Genomic DNA, 13,157 nt, shown 5'->3' with positions numbered 1-13,157 from the left:
GAGTTGAAGTCCCACCCGTCTTAAAGCATGCTGGCGAGGGAGTTCTGGGAGTTGAGGTCCAGCCATCTTAAATCATACTTGCTGGAGAATTCTGGGAGTTGAAGTCTACCCATCTCAAAGCATGCTGGCTGGGGAATTCTGGGAGTTGAGGTCCAGCCATCTCAAAACTGGAGAATTCTGGGAGTTGAAGTCCATTTATATTAAAGCCTGCTAGCTGGGGAATTCTGGGAGTTGAAGTCCACTCATCTTAAGTGACTCAATTTGAGAAACGTGGCTCCTTCATTACTGAGTTTTGAAAAGATCTGGCTTTTTCAGCATGCTTTGAAGGTCTGAGAAATTTTTTTATCCATCCTGCTGGATCAAAATCCCTTTATTCTGGGATTGGTTGCTAATTGTGTCTGGCATTATTGTGACTAGACATTTTCTATGTATTTTATTTTTGATCCAATTAGAGCAGAGGTCTTCAAACTTGGCAGCTTTAAGACTTGTGGACTTCAACTCACAGAATTCTCCAGCCAGCATAGCTTGTGAGTTGAAGTTCACAAGTCTTAAAGTTGCCAAGTTTGAAGACCTCTAAATTAGAGTATCGGTTAATATTGTTGTTCAGTATGCTTGAAGCAGGACATAAGCTCAGCAGATAAATGTGCAAAGAACAGGAAACTGAGGCTAAACCAAGTTTTTGACGGCAGCCCTGTGAATTTAACCTGGGAAGGAAGAACAAACAAGCTGATTTCAACTGCAAAAGGAAATATAACCAGGATGAGGTATGCAGAATTGCCTTTCTGTGCTTTGATGAAAAGAAAACACACTGGCAAGGATTATGCATCACGTTAAACCACAATGGGACTTGTTCGTTTGGATCAGAGACCCCAGAGCTCTTGTGGTTTACAAACATGGCATTTACCGTATTTTGAATGAATCCATCGTAGTTAACAAGCCACGATCCAGGAAAGTGTGCAAATGCAGTCCTGCACATACACTCAGATTTCAAATATTTTGGCAGCCTGAACCTACTGCTTTCCAGGGTGTGCACATTTTTCTTTTTCTTGAGAAAATATATATACATATATATATTTTTTTTTAAAAGGAAGGAACGATGCATGCATGGTGTGACTTCTAATAAATGCAAAACCCTTCGGAGTGTATTGGCATTCTTTTCCAATGATGAAGTTTGTTCAGTTTATTTAACTAAACACTGAGCTTAAACCAAAGGCATATGCTGTACAGCTGTCACAATTCACAGCTTGTCCGGCCTTGAACGGGGTCTGGCTGGGAAATTCACACCCACAAAACACACGTACACATACTTCAAGGTCAGGGTACGGAGTCTCGCAGGACTGTTAAAAGCAAAATGTTTGCCTCGCATCTAATGAACGTGACGCCAAACCAGCAAGATGAATGACCCTGCAGTATAAATAGACCATTGTAAAGTCAGACAATGTACCTCAGAGGTCTCCAACGTGGCCCCTTTAAGAGTTTTTGGACTTCAACTCCCAGAATTCCTCAGCCAGACTGAGGAATTCTGGGAGTTGAAGTCCTCACATCTCCCTGTCTGTCTGTCTGTCGTCTGTGGAATTCTGGGAGTTGAAGTCTTCACTTTATATGCCGCCCTGAGTCTCCGGAGAAAGGCGGCATATAAATTGGACTAAATAAATCTCCCTGTATGGCTGACTGGGAAATTGGGGAATTCTGGGAGTTGAAGTCCTCACGTCTCCCTGTCTGTCTGTCTGGGGAATTCTGGGAGTTGAAGTCCTCACATCTCCCTGTATGGCTGTCTGGGGAATTCTGGGAGTTGAAGTACTCACATCTCCTTGTCTGGCTGTCTGGGGAATTCTGGGAGTTGAAGTCCTCACAACTTCCTATATAGCTGTCTGGGGAATTCTGGGAGTTGAAGTCCTCACATTTCCCTGTCTGTCTGTCTGTGGAATTCTGGGAGTTGAAGTCCTCACATCTCCCTGTCTGTCTGTCTGTGGAATTCTGGGAGTTGAAGTACTCACATCTCCCTGTATGGCTTGCTGGGGAACTCTGGGAGTTGAAGTCCTCACATCTCCCTGTATGGCTGAGTGGAGAATTCTGGGAGTTGAAGTCTTAACATCTCCCTGTATGGCTGAGTAGGGAATTCTGGGAATTGAAGTACTCACAACTTCCTATATAGCTGGCTGGGGAATTCTGGGAGTTGAAGTCCACAACTCTTAAAATGGCCCAAAATTCACAACCTTTGCAGCTGTGTCAAAAACAACGCCATGATTTACAATCCATCTCTATCTTTTATTGATACGCTTTATCTGTCCCTCCATCCCAGCAGGCCCACCAAACCACCTCCGCAGGTGGCAGGCGGGGCCTCCCCCACCCCACCCCAAAGTGACTTGGCCAGCACGGGAGGGGGGGGGTTCCCCGAACGGCGGCCTCTTTGGCCCGGCCTCAGTTTTACTTGTTTTGCAATGGGGAATCTTGGTTGTAGAAGTGCCGGATCAACCATTCGCGCGTCCGTTTGGCTTTGCAACGCAGGCAGGGCTGCTGCCTCAACCAGGCGGTCTCGGGGTTCCTGGGGGTCTTGGCTGCTGTCCGCGGCTGCTGCTTCTTCTTCATCCGGCTGGCCATGCTGACGCTGTCGCCCGTCTGGCTCCACTTCCAGGAGGATAACTGGGAATCGGGGCTGCCGGTGCCGGAGGAATCGCTGTCGCAGAAAGTCTGCTGGCTGAGCAGGGAGAGGCGCTTCTTCAGACGCTTTTTCATGGGGGGCGAGACGGGGGGGTCCCCCGTTTCTTCGTTTCCTTTCCCCCCAAAGATCTTCCTGAAGAGGCCGCAGAGGGTGATCTTGCAGTGACATTGGCAGCTGCACCCTTGGCCGCCTAAAAGCAGGAAAAAAAATGTAACAAATTGCTAATCCTCGTTTAGCGACCGTTTAGAGTCGACGGCACTGAAAAAAGCGACGGATGTGCCGTCTTCGCACTTACGATGGTTGCCGTATGGATCACGGGATCCACCTCCAGGCGCTGGGAGGTACAGGGTAGTCCTCGGCTTATGACCGCAACTGAGTGACCGTTCAGATTTACAATGGCCGTTACGATTGACTTGTGACCGTTTTTCACACTTAGTGACCGTTGCAGCGTCCCCATGGTCACGTGATAAAAATTCAGAAGCTTGGCAACTGACTCACAGTTATGACGGTAGCAGTGTCCTGGGGTCACGTGATCCCCTTTTGTGACCTTCGGACAATCAAAGTCCAATGGGGAAGCCAGATTCACCTAACAAACTTTCTAGCCGCAGCCATTAAGTGAATCATTGCAGCCATGAAGTTAATCATGTGGTTGTTAAGTGAATCTGACTTCCCCCATTGACGTTGTTTGTCAGAAGGTCACAAAAGGGGATTGCGTGACCCCGGGACACTGTGACCGTCATAAATATGAACCAGTTGTCGAGCATCTGAATTTTGATTGTACGACCCTGGGGATGCTGCAACGGTCGTAAGTGTGAAAAGCGGTCATAAGTCACTTTTTAAAGTGCCGTCGTAACTTTGGATGGTCACTAAACGAACTATCATAAGTAGAGGACTATCTGTGTTCGTCAGTCCTCAACCTACTGGTCACTTAGCTATTGTTCAAAGTGACAACAAATCCCCCAATTCCTAGTTAAGACCCAAATTTGAAGCTCTGACAGCTGGAGGCACCTCGCGTGACAACATTGCCCTAATTTGCAACATCACAATGAGTTTGCTTAACAAGTGCCTTGTCTTGCTTTACAACCGCTGTGTTTGCATAACGACCACTGCGTTCACTGTATAACCACGTTCGCTTAACAACGGCTGAAAAATAGTCATAAATCTTTTTGGTCGTGTGTTGGCAATGCTTAGTTGTCTAGATTTACAACTGTATCGGAGGGCTCAATTATGGTCGTAAGTTGAGAACTATCTCTATCTCTATATCATCTATCTATTTATCTATCTATCTATCTATCTATCTATCTATCTATCTATCTATCTATCTATCTATATTTCTATATCTCTATCTCTGACTGTCAGTCTGTCATGTGTCTATCATCTGTCTGTCTATTTATCTATATCTCTATCTGTCTGATTATCTATCTATCTATCTATCTATCTATCTATCTATCTATCTATCTACCTACCTACCTACCTACCTACCTACCTATCTATCATCTATCTACCTATCTATCTATATCTCTATCTATCTATCTATCTATCTATCTATCTATCTATCTATCTATCTGTTTCATGAAGGAATAAAACTGCACCAGCTCAGTTCTAACATTGCGCAGAGATGTTCCCAGAGCAGTTTGCATTAGTCCAGCCCTGCAGATTTTAGCACAGTTTGTTCTAAGAATTTGGCCCTGGATTCAAGCGAGTGAATCGTTTCATGTGCCTGGAAAGTGAGTGAATGGATCAAGCCACGGGAGGGACAGTGAACTCTAGATAAGTAAGCTGTGAGAAAACGAAACTGGTGTTTAGCATGCTACCCCAAAACTTCCCCCATCCCAGAAAGAATGCACAGAAATCCTATTTTTCTTTGGGATCTATCCCCAAATGCTTTGTTGATTTATGGTAGAGTAGAGTAGAGTAGAGTAGAGTAGAGTAGAGTAGAGTAGAGTAGAGTAGAGTAGAGTAGAGTAGAAAATAGGAATAGAAAATAGAATAGAATAGAATAGAATAGAATAGAATAGAATAGAATAGAATAGAATAGAATAGAATAGAATAGAATAGAATAGAATAGAATTCTTTATTGGCCAAGTGTGATTGGACACACAAGGAATTTGTCTTTGGTGCATATGCTCTCATTGTGCATAAAAGCTATAAGTGATCAATCACAATCATTGTCATTATAAAAATACATTCATCACAAATCAGAAGATACAACACTTAGTGGTAAGAATCAACATAAATCGTACTAGGAAACTAAATAAAAGAATATAAATCATAAAGATACAAGCAACAAAGTTGTAGTCATAAAGGAGGTAGGTAATAGGAAAGATGAGAAGAAGAATATTAATATAGCCTTACTAAATAATTGGACAGTGTTGTGGGAATTAGTTGTTTAACAGAGAGATGGCATGGGGGAAAAATTGTCCTTGTGGCTCCTGGTATTTGTGCAGTGCCCTATAGCATCATTTTGAGGGTAGAAGTTGGTAAAAAAACAGGGTTGTCCAACCTTATTAAAGTTTTAACTTTAACTTGTGGACTTCAATTCCCAGAATTCCCCAGTCAGCTGGCTGGGGACTTCTGGGAATTGAAGTCCACAGGTCTTAAAAATTGACAACGTTGGACACCCTTGGTGTAAAACATGCTGCTAGGAGGAACTTACCTTTCGAATGGACCTTCCAGTTGCAAGACAGAGTCCCACAAGGTTGTTTCTGGAAAAACTGCGCCGGGAAACATGGAAACTTTGAGTTAGCGGTTTCGAAAGGAACATGCAAAAATGCACAGGAGAAAAACAGATCAGATCGTTGATGGTTTATTAAACTTTAAAGTTTAAGGATCAATCTCACGTGAAGGGGGTGTTGAAGAAACGTAGGCCGCATTCACACAACATTCTAGACTAGTGATGGCTAACCTTTTTGCCATCACGTGCCACAAGCAATGGGGAGCGTGGGGGGGGGGTCGAGCATGCACATGCCCATACCCATAATTCAATACGCCCCGCCCCCCATGCATGCATGTGGGACCCCCCTGTGCAACCCTGCTTTTGGCAAGTGATGGCATGGTGGGCCATTTTTTTGCCCTCCCCAGGTTCCAGAGGCTTTCTAGGAACCTGGGGAGGGCAAAAACAGCCTTCCCCACTCCCCCGAGGCCCTCTGGTGGCCAGAAATGGGCTGTTTCCCGACTTCCAGTGGGCCCGAAAGGCGCAAAAGTCAGCTGGCCAGTGCACACATGCGGGCTGGAGCTGAGCTAGGGCAATGCTCGCATGCCCACAGATATGGCTCTGTGTGCCACCTGTGGCACGTGTGCCATAGGTTTGCCATCACGGTTCTAGACCATTGTTCCATCAATGACGACCTTAGCATGTTGTGTGAACACGGCTTATGGATTTGAACCAGCTCCTAATATGAAATTGGAAGCCATGGAAGTTCCCTTTGGGAGATTGTCAAAGGAATGGTGACAAGATTGGTCGACAGGTATTCCTTGATTTATGATCACAACAGAGTTCAAATTTCTACTGGCAAGCCAGACATTTGTTAAGTGAATTTTGCCCCTGTTTTACGACCTTTCTTGCCACATGAATCGTTGTAGCTGTTAAATTAGTAACATGGTTGTTGAGTGAATCTGGCTTCCTCGTTGATTTTGCTTGTCAGAAGGTCGCAAACGAAGATCATGTGATGCCCGGGACATTGCAACCATCATAAATATGAACCAATTGCCAAGCATCCGAATTTTGATCATGTGACAATGGTCATAAGTGTTTTTAAAAAATGGTCATGAGACACTTTTTTCAGTGCCGTTATAACTTCGAACCGTCACTAAGTGAACTGCTGTAAGTCCAGGACTACCTGTATTATTTTCAACTCATCACAATGGCTACCATAAGGCTTCGCTTGCAGGAGCAGTCTATCTGCATATTGATACAACCATAGCAGCAGATTTTAGCTTTTGAGTGCTGGTTGCATGTATCTTCTTTTGGATGTTTTGGTTGCCCGTTATGGGGACAACATGGTCGAGATGATCCAGGGGGAGATTTTTATGGCTTGAGGTCCCCTCCTCAAATAACAAACTACAATGAAATACCATCTCTTACCCTCTTCGCCGCGAGGGAACCGAGTTTTAGAATGAGGATAGCCAAACAGTAGAAAAGCAGCATTTCTCCCATGAACCAGCAGATTTCTTCATCCTCCTCCTCTTCCTCCTCACAAGGGATTTCCTTGTGGTGGGCAGAGGCCATCTGCCCTTGATCGGAATAATGCCACCAGGAATAAAGAAAAGGGAAGGCCATTAGAGAAAAAAAATCTTGCTTTGCAGAATTGTCCAAAATGCTGTGCTAAGTTAGATAAGGCTCCCTTGGAAAATGGGATCCAAGGCAGCAGTCCAGTGGCCAAGCAACGGATTGTGTTGACACGGCCAGTTTCCCAAGCTGTCATCTGCAAGACCTAGAACCCTGATTCTGGAGCATTCTTGTAGCCATGGAGACCACCAAGCTTTCTTTGAATAGCCTGTCTGCTTTTGGAGTCTGCAACAGACTTGCTGCGTTCGGGTATCAGAAGACATACCCTTGCTGGAACAGGTCAAGGTCCAGCTTGGTAGCAGGAACTGGGAGAGGGATCTTGGAGTCTTAGTGGACAACCAATTAAATAAGAGCCAGCCGTGTGCTAAAAAAGCCACCGCAATCCTAACCTGCATTAACAGAGGGATACAATCAAGATCAAGGGATATACTAATACCACTCTATAAAGTCTTAGTAAGACCACACCTACAATTCTGCATCTAGTTTTGGTTGCCACACTATAAAAAGGATGTTGAGACTCTAGAAAAAGTGCAGAGAAGAGCAACCAGGATGACGAGGGGACTGGAGACTAAAGCATATGATGAATGGTTGCAGGAACTGGGCATGGCTAGTTTAGTGAAGAGAAGGACCAGGAGAGATAGCAGTCTTCCAATATTTGAGGGGCTGCCACAGAGAGGAAGGGATCAAGCTATTTTCCAAGGCACCCGAAGGCCAGTCAAGGAATAATGGAGAGAAACTGAACAAGGAGAGATTCAACCTGGAAATAAGGAGAATTTTTCTGACAGTGAGAAAAATCCACCCATGAAACAGAAGTTGCCTTCAGAAGTTGTGGGAGCTTCATCCCTGGAGACTTTCAAGAAGAGATTGGACTGCCGTTTGTCAGAAATGGTGTAGTAGGGTTGGACTAGATGACCTACAAGGTCCATCCAACTTTGTTAATCTGTAAATCTGCTTTCTCGCAGGGGGTTCTGAGATGTTTTCAGCCAGGAAATGGAGATCCATCTCTCATACACTGTTGGTCTTCTACAGTTGATATTTGGAGACATGATGCCCCCAACCTAGACATAATACGGAGTCTTCAAAGCACAATTGACCGGTCCTTCATGAACTTGTCCCATCTCTAGTTAAAAGCTATCCAAGATACGATCTTGAGTGGTCTTGAGTGAACGGAGCTTGTAGATAAACCATGATTGGGGTGATGGCTTCAGACTGTGTGTGAACACTATTATGGTTAGAGAAGGCATGGTTTAGGTCCTAAATAAACCAGCTTGTGGTTGAACCATGATTGGATTGATGGTTTCAGACATTGTGTGAACACTATTATGGTTAGAGAAGGCATGGTTTAGATCCTGAGTGAACCAGCTTGTGGTTGAACCATCATTGGAGTGATGGCTTCAGACAGTGTGAATGTTATCATGGATTAGACAAGCTATGGTTTAGGTCATGTTGTGTGAACTCAGCTTGTGATTGTAAACATGATTGGATCAATGGCTTTCAATATGGCCTGAATGCTATCATTAAAGAAGCCAGGGTTAAGATCCTGTATGAACACAGCTTGTTGTAAACCACAATTGGATTGACAGAATTTTAGAACTGTGTGAACACTATCATGGTTAGACAAGGCATGTCAGAGTAAACCCAGTTGCTGATTGTAAACCTCAGCTGTATTGATGGCTTCAGATATTGTGTGAATGCTATCATGGTTAGTCAAGCCATGGCTTAGGTCCTGTTTATTTCCTTTGTGCTTGTATTCTACTCCTTGAAGATCTATCATAAGGGTGGATTCCCCTTGGATCCCTCCCCTTCCATGAATCCAGCCAGGATCCCAAACTCAGCGCCTCATAAAACATTTTGAGGAAATCAGAAAAATCGCCTCAAAACCCCAGCAGGCATTTGATGCTTTGAAATTCTCCCGCCAAAACGTCAAAAAGAGAAGAGGCTCGGCCAATTGGCACCGAACACGAGAACGACCGCCAATCCCCTCCTTCGCGCCCGTCGCCCCGGCAACAAAACCCGCCTTCGCCGCCTCTTTCCTCTCTTGCCCATACTGGAGTAGGGAGGATAACCCCGCTGCGCAGGCGCAGTTCGGGCAAGGAAGGCGAATCCGTGCTGGTAAGCGAGAGAAAGGGTGAGGGATAATTGGTGGGGGGGATCGGTTGATTGTATGTTTCTTACACATTATAGGGAAAGCGCATGCGCTTTAAGCCCCGTTTTGACGTGGGGGGGTGTCCTAGCCGCGCAGCCCCCTCCCTCCAACCGGCATCGTGAGGTTAAAGAAGCTAATCCACGTGAGGCTCCGCCTCCCAACATGGCGGCCGCGAGAGTTGGACCACGACTCCCAGAATCCCTCGCGCCACACGGACCGTTTTCCCACGCCGCGCTTAAAGGGGCCGTCCCGATTCTGCCTTGCGTCATCTAAACGCGACGCGTTTGTCTTTGCAGCGGGAGCATGCCTGGGTCAGATCCGGCATCTTCGTGCACGGAACGTGTGAATCCGGGGTAGGCACAATGTGTGGTTAGGTTTTGTGGGGCTGAGCTTGCGGGGTGGGGGGGGGAGGGAAGACCCTTCCCCATTGAATCAGATAACAAGCATTCATTCATTCATTCATTTCATTGATTTTTCCCTGTGAAGCCTCAAGATGGCGCTGTTGATCCCAACTTGGGTGAAACACTCTCAAACGCTCACTTAGTCCTCAATTTACCACCACAATGGAGCCCGAAATTTATGTTGCTAAGTGAGAAATTGGTTAAAGTGAGTTTGCTCCATTTTGTGACTATTCTTGCCACTTTTGTTTGTTTAGAAATTTTACATTGCCGCCTATTCGCACGTGGTGGATAGACTAGAATAAGAATAGGAATTGAATTGAATTGAATTAATTGAATTGAATTTTTTATTGGCCAAGTGTGGATTGGACACAAAAGGGATTTGTCTTTGGTGCATATGCTCACATTGTACATAAAAGAAAAGATACGTTTGTCAAGAATCATAAGGTACAACACTTAATGATAGTCATAGGGTACAGATAAGCAACCAGGAAACAATATCAATATAAATCTTAAGGATACCAGCAACAAGGTTACAGTCGTAAATGGAAGGAGATGGAACGATGAGAAGATTAATAGTAGTGCAGACTTAGTCAATAGTTTGACAGTGGTGTGGGAATTATTTGTTTAGCAGAGTGATGGCATTTGGGGAAAAACTGTTCTTGTGTCTAGTTGTTCTGGTGTGCAGGGCTCTATAGCGTCGTTTTGAGGGTAGGAGTTGAAACAATTTATGTCCAGGATGCGAGGGGTCTGTAGATATTTTCACAGCCCTCTTTTTGATTCGTGCAGTAGACAAGTCCTCCATGGAAGGCAGGTTGGTAACCATTGTTTTTTCTGCAGTTCTAATGATCCTCTGAAGTTTGTGTCTGTCTTGCTGGGTTGCAGAGCCAAACCAGACAGTTATGGAGGTGGAGATGACAGACTCCATAATTCCTCTGTAGAACTGGATCAGCAGCTCCTTGGGCAGTTCGAGCTTCCTGAGTTGGCGCAGAAAGAACATTCTTTGTTGTGCTTTTTTGATGATGTTTTTGATGTTGGGTGTCCAGTTTAGATCTTGCAATACAGTAGAACCTAGAAATTTGAAGGGCTCTACTGCTGATACTGTGCTGTCTAGTATTGTGAGAGGTGGAAGTTTGTGAATAACTGCGGTTGTTAGGTTAGCAATAACGGTTGTTAAGCAACGTGGTTTCCACGTTGACTTTGCTCGTGAGGCAACGACAACTTTACTTCGATGCGGCAACGGTCGTAAGGGTGAAAAATGGTCATAAGTCACTTTTTTCAGTGCCGTTGTAACTTCGAACATACACTAAGAGGACTGACTACCTGTAGTAAATACAGGATGTGTCACTTCTGACTTCTGTTTCTCTTCTCTCCCCCCCACCCCAAGTTTTGCTTGTCAGAAGTCGCAAAAGGGGATCACACAAACCCCAGAGACACGGCGACTGTCATAAATATGAGTCGGTTGCCAAGCGCCTGAATTTTGATCATGTGATCGTGGGGAGGCTGCAACGTTCGCAAGTGTGAAAAACGGTCCTAAGTTCCTTTTTTTTCCAGTGCTGTCACTAAAGGAACCATTGTAAGTCGAGGACTACCTGTACTCAAAGAGACGGCATATGAATGGAAGGAATAACCATTTTTATTCTCTTCTTACTCTTTCTAGACCATGCAGGGGGAACCAAATCCATCCGAGTCCCTCATTGACCGGACCATCAAGATGAGGAAGGAAACGGAAGCGAGGAAGGTCCTCTTGGCCTGGGGATTTCTCAACCTGTCACTCGCTGGCATGATCTACACGGAAATGTAAGCTGGAGAAGAAGCTTGCTTGAGTGAATAACAGAATCACAGAGTTGGTTATACTTGCAAGAAGTAAAGCAGAAAAAATATATTGGTAAAAATATAAAAAGGTAAAAAAATAAGGTTGACTCAGCCTTCCATCCTTTCTAAGGTAGGTAAATTGAGGACCCAGTTTGTGGGGGCAATAAGCTGATTTTGTATAAAATATACAAAAGTATGAAGGCTATTGCTTAACGCACCGTAAACCGCCCTGAGTCTCTGGAGAAGGGCGGCATATAAATCAAATAAAAAAAAAAAGATAAGAGATTAGAAAATTGTTTGAGTAAAGATTTGAAGGACAAAAGAGAACAAGATGAAATATATTGTTAATGATTAAAAAGATAAGGGATCGGGGTTGCCTGAAACGCCACAATGGAAAACATTACATTGAAAACGAATACTGCAATAGAGAAAGATGAAGGAATTGGAAGGGAGGAGGAAGGAGAGAGAGGGATGGAAGAGTAGGGAGGAAGGAAGGGAAGGGAAAGTAGAGTAGGAGAGAAGGTAAGACGGGGGGGGGGAAGAGAGGAGGAGAAGGAGAAAGGAAGGGGAAGTAGAGAAAAGAAGAAGGTGGATAAAGAAAGTTGGAAGGAGAAGAGGGAGAGGCTAGGTTTGAGGAGAAAGATTGCTGTATAATAATAAAAAAAAGATGAAGTGGAAGCAGGGGGGATTTGATTTAAATTGAGTTGATTTAAATCACAATTTAAATCATGATTTAAATCACTAGTAAAAAGGCTTGATTTAAACCAACTCGATTTAAATCGTAATTTTTAAAGAGCAACTGTCATCTCTGCTACTCCTTTGACCCACTGTTGACTCACCGATAGTCCCAGTGTTGCAGAATATACAGCCTCCTGCTACATAACTAAGCTCCATTTCATGCTGAATAAACTAAATTATTTATGTATCTTAAATAGAAAACTATCTTACGATAGATTTTTACCTCAAAAGTTTTTTATTAAAATAAATTCGATAAAAATCAAAAAAATCTGATTTTTTTTATTTTTTAAAAAAAATCATTGATTTTTATCCACCCTGAGTGGAAGAAAGGCAGCTCTGAACAAACAAATATAAATAGTAGTTGAATTAAACATTCTGTTTTCTTCTGAAATTTTTCTTGGATTTATCCCATGGTTGGCCTACCGGGGTGAAAAAGCTCAATAAATCACATGCCGGCAGGTGTCGCACATTGGCAGTTGTGACACATTTTGAGCGACAGGGAGCCGCAGCAGAGGGGTGAAAGAGAGGCACATGCGGCTCCAGAGCTGCGGGTTGCTGACCCCTGCCCTAGATCATTCCAGACAAATGGCTGTCCAATCTCTTCTTTAAAAGCCTCCAATGATGGAGCACCCACAACTTCTAGTGGCAAGCTGTTCCGCTGGTTAATTGTTCTCACTGTCAGGAAATTCCTCCTTAATTTCAGGTTGCTTCTCTCCTTGATGAGTTTCCATTCATTATTTCTTTTCTTGCCTTCAGGTGCTTTGGGGTTCCATTATGTCAAGGACTGTCTGTATTTTCTGGCTAACAACCATTCATTTATTGACTGTTTGAAGTTATGACGCCACTAGGGAAAAAAAGTGACTTACCACCGGTCCTCACACTTATGACTATCCCAGCATCCCCAACAGCAGTCACATAATCAAAATTAGGGTCAATGGGGGAAGGACCATACCATTCACTTAACAACTGTGGCTATTTGTGCTTCATAATGATAGTAAAAAATAGGCCATAAATTGGACACAATTCCCTTAACAACCACCTTCCTTTGCGACATAAATCTAAGTCTCAATTGTGGTCGTAAGTCGAGGATTGCCTTATGGTGTTGTGAAA

General features: G+C 44.1%; 2 protein-coding genes across 4 annotated transcripts in view; one reads left to right on the top strand and one right to left on the bottom strand.

Moving 5' to 3' along the window:
• Positions 1 to 2,247: 2,247 nt before the first annotated feature.
• SSMEM1 (serine rich single-pass membrane protein 1) lies at positions 2,248 to 8,798 on the bottom strand. Its single transcript, XM_060688751.2, has 3 exons — positions 6,747 to 8,798; positions 5,319 to 5,376; positions 2,248 to 2,852 (listed from the first exon to the last, which is right to left on the bottom strand). Exons 1-3 carry the CDS (start codon positions 6,939 to 6,941, stop codon positions 2,428 to 2,430), a joined length of 678 nt encoding a protein of 225 aa, XP_060544734.1. The 5' UTR covers positions 6,942 to 8,798; the 3' UTR covers positions 2,248 to 2,427.
• Positions 7,152 to 13,157, top strand: part of TMEM209 (transmembrane protein 209) — a 44,958-nt gene continuing 38,952 nt past the window's right edge. The window contains exons 1-2 of one of the 3 annotated variants that reach the window (XM_087874398.1): positions 7,152 to 9,062; positions 11,155 to 11,294. In XM_087874398.1, coding sequence (XP_087730524.1) covers positions 11,158 to 11,294 — 137 coding nt within the window. In that variant the 5' untranslated portion in view covers positions 7,152 to 9,062; positions 11,155 to 11,157. Of the gene's footprint in view, positions 9,063 to 9,238; positions 9,450 to 11,154; positions 11,295 to 13,157 lie in introns of those variants that run through there. The other 2 variants (XM_060689356.2, XM_087874397.1) reach the window with 2 other exon arrangements.

This window comes from Pantherophis guttatus, chromosome 7 (assembly GCF_059756535.1).
Source record: "Pantherophis guttatus breed Tessera chromosome 7, ASM5975653v1, whole genome shotgun sequence".
NCBI classification, from domain to species: Eukaryota; Metazoa; Chordata; class Lepidosauria; order Squamata; family Colubridae; genus Pantherophis; species Pantherophis guttatus.
Note: the sequence above shows the minus strand (reverse complement) of the source record. Positions and strands in the feature narration are given on the sequence as shown.

Excerpts from the sequence above, each read along its gene's own strand:
- SSMEM1 (XM_060688751.2), bottom strand. The coding sequence starts at position 6,941 with ATGGCCTTCCCTTTTCTTTATTCCTGGTGGCATTATTCCGATCAAGGG. Across the intron at positions 5,377-6,746 it reads GTTCCCTCGCGGCGAAGAGG|TTTTTCCAGAAACAACCTTG; the intron begins GTAAGAGATGGT and ends TTCCCGGCGCAG. Across the intron at positions 2,853-5,318 it reads CTGGAAGGTCCATTCGAAAG|GCGGCCAAGGGTGCAGCTGC; the intron begins GTAAGTTCCTCC and ends TCCTGCTTTTAG.